Here is a 10,096-nt window from a genome sequence, read left to right as displayed (position 1 = left end):
CGCATGATCATGGATTTGGGCAGATTTTTTTCTTTTATTAAGACACAGTCGAGGTAGAAAACATGGTTAACAAATAGAAAGCTAGTACAAACTGTCCAAACACAAAATAGAACTCATATAAAACACTGGAGTACGTCTGATGATTATGTCAATTGAAGGTTTCACGTCACACCCCCACATCCCACATTTTCCTCCCACTTCTGATGTTCAGCATCTAGAGATTTGAAGGTGAGGATGAATGCTATAACAAAAAATGGGTACATACATTTATAGCAAGCTCAACGTAGATTTTAGATTTAATACTCAGTATAGATAAAGTATGCACTTCTAAAACTGATACAGACAATTGCTGACAATGTCTTCAGAAGTCAATCAGAAAAACATGTTCATGCCCTTAAAAACCTTGAATTATTATCACAAATGTATCTAAAACCACTCCTGGAACAAACACTTTAATCAGGAAAAGAAAGCAGAAAGGGGCTGAACTTCAGAATCCTGCTAATACATAATCCCTTTCTCTATTCCCTTCCCACCCCATATTTCACTGTAGATGTCCTGGCCAATCACAGCTGGGCCCTAGGCTGTTGTCACAGCGGCACTTGGATCCAACTAGGCGTCGTCTCCTGTCATCAGAGGGATGCCGAGCCTATAGGAGAGCAAGAGAGGGGGGTGAAAGGAGTTTCAGGATATCAGTGGATTATGTGGGGTAGCAGGCTAAGGAGCTCACCTCACTGCAGGGTAGGAGGGCTAATCCAATCTGGATTAGGCCAGGTGGTTTCTCTAGAGGCATGAGGTGAGCTGGTTACATACAACTGGGTCCTCTGACTGTACGTTTGAATTACAGTTAAACTGTTTGAGAAAGCTTCAACTGCAGGTGTCCAAACCCTTTGTGATAAAAGCAGACTGACTAAATCCATACTGCTAATCTCTTCAGAAGTAAAGCTCTGCAATGATGTCAGTCTTACTTTTCATATTGTGTTATAAACAAAAGAAAAAAAATGCTAAAAAAACAGCAGACTTCCTGTGTGCAGGGCTGGATTAACATAAGAGGCCCCAGATATACAAAATACTGTAGGGCCTTTACTTACCCTCACCCCTCACCTCACCTGCCCCCTTTGACTGAACCCTTTAACCTTCAAATTCTCATTAAGGACAGAGATCACAGCACACTATTCATGGCAGCATCATTACAGGCCTAAATAAAGAAAACAATTCACAGTACTCTTAATTGATAATGATTCCTGGTGTTCTGTGTGTCACTGTTTATTTAGGATAAACCAAGTGAACACTGTATAAAATAAAGTGTTTTTAAAAAACTGATTTTCTCACAACGCAACTCTACAAAACTCCAAAATCTGAGAGGAATATCTCACAGAATCTAAAGAAAGGTGCTATAAAGTTGCATTGTGGGAAGTGCAGGATCCACTGCTATACCCTGATCTCTTCTGAATTGATTTTGATTAATTGATTAATTACCAACACCAAGGAGATTATGTTTTCACCCGTGTCTGTTTGTTGGTTGGTTTGTTAGCAGGATTACACAAAAACTGTTCTTGATAACTCGAGTTCCAAGAAAGTGGGATGGAGGACAGGTCTTGACCCAGAATAGACCCCATAAATGTTAATTCTTCGCAAAAATTGTCACAACTGTACATATACATATATACGCTGACATAGCTCTCTCTACTTGAGCTTTTCCACCTACAGTTGCCTACCCAACTCTATTCTCCTGTCACCTGCAGAATACTAACCATAGCACAAAAAGTAAGGAAATTTGTGTTTGGTGCCACATGTGTAAGGAACATGCATTTGTGGGATGAGCAGCAGAGCTGAGTATGTGGGTTGCACCCATGAAACATTTTCCAAATCTTCTCTGCCAAACAGCTTATTCTGCTATTGACTCTTGTTTAGTGGATTGGATGATTGAGGTCTGAAGAAACAAGACATATTGGCAATTTAACAATTTCTTAATTTAACAAACAGGAGCCTCAGTAGCATGTGGAAGAACCATACACAGCCACAACAGCCTGGCACCTCCTCCTCATGCTGGTCACCAGCCTGGTCACACACTGCTGTGGGATGGCATCCCATTCTTCAACCAGCTCAGCTACTCAGAAACACACATTTCCTTACTTTTTGTGCTATGTTTATGTCTCATCCTTCCTTTTGTCCTGATGATTTACTCATTTAACCTGCAGGGTAAAGCCACCTTTCATTGAGTAAAGCTTTTTAAATATGACAAATTGGAATTTGACAGTACAGTTCTGTCTCTGCTTCTCATTGCCTTGATACATTTTTATTTTCTCACAACGTAATTTTATGGCATGAGTCAGGCTTGAACCAATGATCTTTAAATATGAAACCAGGGTCACATGCTCCATGATTCAGTGACAACATGCCTTATTCTTTACTCTGGAAAAACAAACAAACTTTAGCCACATTTTACAAATAAACCAGATTTGTGAGATGTCTGCACAGAATGCAGATGGTCAGACACACTGATGTCATTCACTGATTGAGTTAGGAGCCGTCTGTGTGGAGGTCAAACTAACCTTACTGGGTGCTTTAATTACACTTGTAACACTCTAATCACGAGGCTCTAAGCTTTCCTCTATTTCTATTTTACAATATTGATAAATTCTGTCAGTGTTTCATGGAGTAAGAGACCTTCAAAGTCGCCATTCCTGCGGTGGTGTCTTGCTTCAATATCTACACATTTGAATGCAAGCTGCCCTCAGGAGTGAAACAATTACCTGCTCTTACTTTTACTTTCTATTAATGTCAACAATGTTGAGGAACTTCAGAAAGAACCAGTGTGGTTCTCAGCTGCTCCAACAGCTGCTCATTACAAACATCAACTTTAGAAAAAAACTGAATGCAAAATACACAAGCCCTTACTTGAAGAAGTGCCCCTGCCTGAGACCTGATACTTTCCCTGTGCATACAGAGGACAAAATGGTCTGTTGTGATTGAATGCAGCTCTTTATTGATTATGCTAGCTAGAGCAGTAATGTTTTTTAACATGTTTTAAAGAGTATTTCATCACTTGAAATGTGGTGGATGGTAATCTCTATTTATCTACTATCTATTTTGGCTCTTGTTGTAACCAATGTCTAATATATAAAATGTGAAAAATATTAAGATTGCCATCCATATAAGGACCCTAATCAGTATTTGGGGGCAACTGTATTGGATCAAACTACACACGCTGCTGTCAGCAGCGCAGCAGCATACGCTGAGTTGCCACTGCAGTAATGGTGGCAACAGTAGGTGGCATAACACACAAATCGATAGCTGGATCTATATAGACATCAGATTTGCCCAATAGTATCTAATACCTGTCTCAAAACTAAAGTAAAGACTTCACAAGTCAATTTTCAACAATGTATGCTATTTGCACTTTTGCCATGTATGACAGATATTGGTAAGTACCCAGTTTTTATTTTTATTTTCAGTAAATTTAATACTAACAAAGCAGGAGCAAAGAAGGAAGGTGCCCATATGTGTACCCACATCTTTGTGATATTACTTACCTATTAGTAGTAGTGGGCTCACTCCCTTTGGCCTGGCTAGAGACTGAATTGCCATCTTTGGAAAACTCCACATGTGAAGTCAAACTAGGCCTTTGTTCTGACTGGGTGCGACGGGTAGAGCTGTCTATCCTTCTCATGGGTTGCCTGCCTCGGGAGACCTCTCCCCATGGTCTCGGAAGTACAGAGCTTCCAGACGAGATGCAGTTCTGAGGGTTTTGCAACTCTTTCAGACAGAAGACTGATCGGGCATCACGAAAGGACATAGATGGAATGATCTCTTCAATGTTATCTGTGGCACGTGTCACCGTTCTTGGAGAACCTGGGCGAGACGAGGGCCTGGAGGTGGTCATAGGTCTGAACACAGGAGGGCTTGGAAATCTGTGACACACAGAGGGACAAGATGGTGGTAGGCGGACTCTAGAGACAGGTGGTGCTGTCACAGGCAGACTGCAAGAGGAAATCTCTCCCTCATAAAAGTCACTACTTTCACATCTCTGCCCCATTCTGGCTTGGGGAGGTGAAGGTCCTCTACTGCTTATTTCCGCAATATTCCTCTTGTCAGGAGATTCTGCTGCATTGCGCAGGTGAATGATCTTACGTGCCTGTTGGTACAGACAGCTAGCCTTCTCCATATCTGGATCCAGATCAGTTTTTGTTTGCTGTTCTGAATCTTGCACCCCCATTACAGCATCCTGCCTGACAGGACGAGCAGGCAAGATGCTGATTGAACTGGGCCTCACACTGGCCCGGTTTGGCAGCACTTCCACATTCTGCACAGATGCCTTCAGGCGCTGGGAAACTCCGATGTTTTGAATTATCACTGGGAGATTCCGAACTGAACCCTCTTGAGACCTTCCCTCATTTCCTGCTATGCCCTCAGTACTCTGGAAGGAATTGTCCATCAGAACCTCTGGGGGTGGAGGTGGTAGGTTGTCTACATCCAGGTCATCCCTGCTGTCAGGCCAGCTGTTGTTGTTATTGTTGCCATTGATGACTAAACCCCCCTCATTACCATTAACTGTGTCAGAGAACAGAAGGATCCCACTTTTCCTTGGCCTCCTGATATGAGGGGGGATATTAGCAAGGCTTTGTCCTGGTCTACCATCAACCCCTTGGCTGAAGGTATTTATCAGCTTTCTGACAGTGTTGCGCTTAGGCGGTGCTAAAATTGGTAAGGAGCAAGGTGATCGATTTGCTTTGAAGGGCCCTTTTTGTGCACCTGCTGATCCACTTAATGAATGCCGTCTTAGTCCAGCTCTATACAGGTTGTAATGAGGCCCTGCTAACTGTTTGTATCCTCTGATTTCAGTCATCTTTATCATACGCTGATCTAAGTCCCTCTGGCTTTTTTGTAGCTCCCTCATTATGTTAACACATCTGGTGGATGAAGAGTGCTCAGGTTTGGTTGCAGCCGTCAGGGGTCGTTTGACAATGGACTGCTGATAATGCATGTAATTTGCACGCATATAGAGAAAAGTTTGACTGGGATCTGGTGGGGAAGAGTTTGACCTCTTCCTTTCAGGCCTATCACCTTCATCATCCTCATACTCTTCCTCGTCATCATCATCTTCCTCATCATCCTCTTCATCATCTTCATTATGGCCTACCAGGTTGGGTGAATTACTGGGCAAAGCATCAAACGCACCACGAATATTGATTCCTGACCCACAACTTCCAGATCCAGCACTCCCTCGGTGGTGGCGGTGCCTCTCAGACCCTGTCAAACTCTCATTTTCTCCCCCGATACCGCTGTCCTCACTGTGCAGTGCTGAATCCTCTGGATTGGACTTCCTCATGGCAGCCCCCTCTACTTGTGCCAACACTTGAGTCAATCTTTGTTCCACTGCCTGCTTGGCCTGCAGCTTCTCAGCCAGTAGTTTAGAGAGAGAAGAAAAATACTCCACTGCCTCCTCAAAAGTTGTGTCTCCCAGTGCCTGGACCGAGCCCCCCACAAGCCTCATTTTCTCTGTTGAGTGCTGGAGCAGTTGCTGTAACAGATCTGGAGGTGGATCAGGGGGGCTGGCTGCAGCAGTGCTGGGTTTAGCTTGCATAACAGCAGGGCCCATCATCCCAGAAGACAAAGCCATAAAGTCCCCATGCTCCTTCAACATCAGCTCTCCCTCCTCAGCCATCTCCTCTAGAGCCTGGTTGATCTCCTCAAAGCGCAACACCAAAGCAGACATCATGGGCTGAAGAGACACCTGTGTCTGGGCAGCCTGATCCAGCAGCCCCAGCAGGGTCTCATATTTGGAGATATTTGGGTTCAGAAAGGTGTAGGCTGCCTGGTGGGCCCTCACCATGTGTGGTGGGAAGTCCACCTTTGCCAGGAGAATAGAGGACTTCTGTTTCTCAGAAGACCTTCTCTTGCCTCTATTTTTTTTTCTTTTCTCCGTCTTTTTAATGTTAACTGTTTGAATGACATTGTTAAATATTTCTTGTGGCATCACATTCACCTCTGTTTCTTTCATTTCTCCAGAATTTTGAGCAGCTGTTGTATCGGAGGCCACCAGAGACTCTTTCATTGGATGTTCTTCTGTGGGAAGTGGAGGTTCATTTTCCTTCTCATCAGTCTTCAAAAATGTGCACTCCTCCTCTACTGGTCTAGAATCAACATCATCCTGTGGTGCTTCAGCCAGAGCAGCCTTCTGAGGTTCAGGGCCCTCTGGCTTTGAAAATAACTTCCCTTTGGATGGAGAGCAACCCATATTTGCATTCAAACTGGATTCAAGAAAAACTTAAAAGTTAACTTCTGCTGAAGAAAAATTAGGAGATCAGGAGAGGAAGATGAAGCCAAAGTATAAATCCATAGGTACAGGTCTCTGTAGTCCGTTAGACGTTGTCTTCGAGAATCCTCCAACAATGGCTAAGGCAATCCAGCCTCTGCATGCTATATATATTTCTCCAGCAATGCTTTCGCCTCAGAATTCTGTGGTTGAACAGTGCAGGAAAGACACCTGCAACCTGTCGAGGGAACTGACTACCTACCAGGACTTGCAAAGGTAAGGAGCTGAGGACATAAGAGGGATTGGGGAGCTTTCTTCCCTCTCTCTCCTTCAGCACGCACAGATGGTCATGTTAAGTGCATCAGCACACACACGCACACACACACACACACACACACACACACACACACACACACACACACACACACACACATAAGACTTTAAGCTCATCAGGTTAATCAGAGCCAAGTTTGTCAGGTAGTGTTTTTAGACTCATCCACTGTGCTGTTTAAATGTGCAACTGTTGGGTTCACATGGCAGATAAACAACTCTGTCTTACAGATTCACTTACTGTAGATACTATTTGACTTTACTGTATATGAAAAAAATATAGGATTATCAAAATTATCAAACACACACAGTTCTGTGACAAGAGCTTTTAGGTTTTCTGAGAAGAACTATAGTAAGATATTGATCTTTTATCTGTCCTTTTATCTGATATAAACTATATCAGCATGCTGACCAGTTGTTTTTTTCTGACAGTATCTGTATTTATTTTTCTTGTGTCTTAAAATATGTGGTTTGAAGGCTCTACAGCAGGTGATTAAAACCACCAGAACATCACTGGTACCATCTACAGAGCATTAGTGACATCTATGAAGTGAGATGTCTGCACAGAGTCCAAAGATATTAAAAGACAACACCCACCCAGCCACAGTCTGTTCACCCTGTTGTCATCTGACAACAGATACAGAAGTATCTGCTGCTGTACCACCAGACTACAGAGCAGCTTCACTCCCAAGACTGAGACTCCTGAACTCATCATCAACACTCCCTGATGAATGGTTTATTTTTCTGACTTATTTATTATTTATTAATTAGTCTGTACAGTTGTTTTGTACATTTTTTTTGGCACAATGAAAATAAATCAAATCTTAATTGTCTGAACTTCAAGGTTCATTTATTTGTCATTCTACAACACACGGTTTTACAACAAAATGCAAGTTGTTTATTTATGTGACAAAAGACTTTTTTTTTATGGTCGAGTGACATTTTGAATCTCCTGCCACTTATCTTTATTGCTGTTGGTGTTTAGGGCCCTCTCCAGTCTCTGCTGATATCTTCTCTATGCCTCGTTGATACCAGCTTCATTCTCTGTCAGTGTTGCCTTGTCACCTGACCAAAAGGCTGCTTTATTGACTCTGGATATCTTGAATATAGCACTACTTTGGCTTTATTACTGGTTAATAAATAAATTAGTAATGCTTTATACATCTGTGATAAGTGGAACAACTTTTGCATGCCAAGTTGCAAAAAATAAATAGTTATAGTTATAACTAATATATAACTATATATAACTAATTATTAATTATGATTAGTTAAATTGATTAAGTAATAAACGGACTGTTATGAGTTTCTCACTTTTTAATAGGCAAAAACACACACGTGCTCGAGACGCTAAGACTTTAAGCTCATCAGGTTTATCAGAGCTGAGTTTGTCTATTGGTGTTTTTAGCCTCATCCACAGTGCTGTTTAAATGTGCAACTGTTGGGTTCACATAACAGATAAACAACTCTGTTTTTTGAAGACTACTTTAAGATTTCCAGATATGTTCAAAGATGTCCAGATTCATTTTGGTGTTGATAACATTCGAGTTTACTCTGATAAAAAAACAAACAAAAAAACCCCAACACTTTTAGCCTTTACTGTTTGCTGGGTAAAGGTGTCAGTTCTGTGACAGTGGAGTATTGAGATTTTCTGAGAAAAAGAAGAACTATAGAAAGTTATTGATCTTTTATCTGTCACTTCCTCAGTGTAAATTCTTGTCACGCCTGTCAGATTTGGTTGTCATATCTCAACTTCATCAAGAACAAAATGTTTTTTTGACTGACAGCCTCTAAGATAAACTGCACCTGGACACTGGCCAATTGGTTTTCAGGAAGGAAATGCATTCATCACATTTGTTGAAACTGAATAACAACAAGTGTAAACCTAACTTTTGTTTGTTTGCAAGAGCAACTCATTGCTCAATCGATCATTGCTCAGTGAATACAGAGTTAACATTTAAAATGTGAAAAGAGAAAGACCATACTTGTGGTTTCCAACAGTTTACAAACCACAATTCTCTAAAAGCATGTATGTTCACTGAGTTTTATCACAGAGCGGAAAGGAGGACTAGATGAACAGTCTCATATAGGCCAAGTGACAAGGGTAAACAATTAAATATAAGGTCCTTATGTTGTGTCAATCTGCCAGAGTGTTAGCCATGGGCCTGGCACACTTATAAATTATAAATGTATATCGTATAAGGCTGCTGTGACCAAAATGTTGATTTCAGACACTGAATTAAACTGTTGTGAATGTTAGACAGGCCTTTACTGAATTAACAGAACTATAAAAAACTGCAATTCCAGATCGGGGGAAATCACAGCATCACAGGATCCCAGAACGCACAGGAGGCCAGCTATCTGTCAGACCTTCTTGGTAATCCTTACCACCCACACCCAGGTGTGTCACGGTAACAACAATTGGACAAGCTGTTGGCCAATAGAGCAGAAGGAGCTCAAGCTGCTGGAGGTCTGACGTCTGCTTCATGTCTTGTCTGTTAGTGTAGACTTTATTAAATACTGTACAATTTTCAGGTCTCTTTTTTGAAGTACTTTGCTTGGGTATTTTTAATATGCACTCCCTTCTACTTCTAGTCTACTTATTAAAATTCACACATTCTCCACATCACCAATCCTGCAACATACAGTACATATCAAAACATTTTATTTTGCACTTTGAGTTCAACTCATAGACTTGCATATACCCTCACGTACCTTTATTGCGTTGATGTAATGAACCTACTTTCTGTGTTAGTCTCAGTGGCTTCACGTTTGTTTCATCCATCAATGTTAAAACCCTTGTGCCCTCCTTGGGCATTTTTGTAAATTTTCCTCAACCTTTTTTTAAAATTTGGTGATCATTTTGGCTGTGTTACAGCTTGTTGCATACATTTTTGCAAGAACTTTTCTTTTATGTAAAATTTTTGAAATCCAATATCTTTTACTCCTACATGTCTTTTATACTCTTTTGATGCATTTTGCACCCTCTGGATACCTTTGTGGCAAAAATGTACACACACAAAAAACTGCTATTAAATCATCATACATCAATATTATTTTTAATATAATAATATTATTTAACCCTTTAAATGCCAGTTTAATTATTTCAATTATTTCATTCTTTATTACAAAAAAATAAATAAAATTTTTCCATTTAATAAATAGTAGGGGGATGGGGCGTTGGTGGTGATTAGAGTCTTGGATATATATTAGATTAGCAACAAAATTTATTTGATTGCATTAGTATTTTGTATGTAGTGCCAGATGCTCCCTCTGGACACCTTCGTGGCAAAAAAATGCCTCACTGACTTCCATTAAAACCACATTTTTTTAATCTCACTGCCATTACAGTACAAAACCATGCATTATCTAATGTCAGCATTTCATTTTGAAGAAAAGTAGTGATATTTGACAAGGGCACAAGGGTTAAAGTCAGATCCTTGTAAAGTCTGTGCTATATTATTTACATAAATAGAAATATGCCACTGTTTTAATTTGAACTGTTATGAGAAG

General features: G+C 40.8%; 1 protein-coding gene across 1 annotated transcript; it reads right to left on the bottom strand.

Annotated features, from left to right (window-relative positions):
- Positions 1 to 609: 609 nt before the first annotated feature.
- Positions 610 to 7,378, bottom strand: pcare2 (photoreceptor cilium actin regulator 2; the record flags this gene model as incomplete). Its single annotated transcript, XM_084377509.1, has 2 exons — positions 3,534 to 7,378; positions 610 to 646 (listed from the first exon to the last, which is right to left on the bottom strand). Exons 1-2 carry the CDS (start codon positions 6,236 to 6,238, stop codon positions 610 to 612), a joined length of 2,742 nt encoding a protein of 913 aa, XP_084233635.1. The 5' UTR covers positions 6,239 to 7,378.
- Between the last annotated feature and the right edge of the window lie 2,718 nt (positions 7,379 to 10,096).

The sequence above is a fragment of the Pagrus pagrus genome, assembly GCF_965226575.1.
Source record: "Pagrus pagrus genome assembly, chromosome: 16".
Classification (NCBI taxonomy): domain Eukaryota; kingdom Metazoa; phylum Chordata; class Actinopteri; order Spariformes; family Sparidae; genus Pagrus; species Pagrus pagrus.
This window is presented reverse-complemented; position numbering and strand designations above follow the sequence as displayed.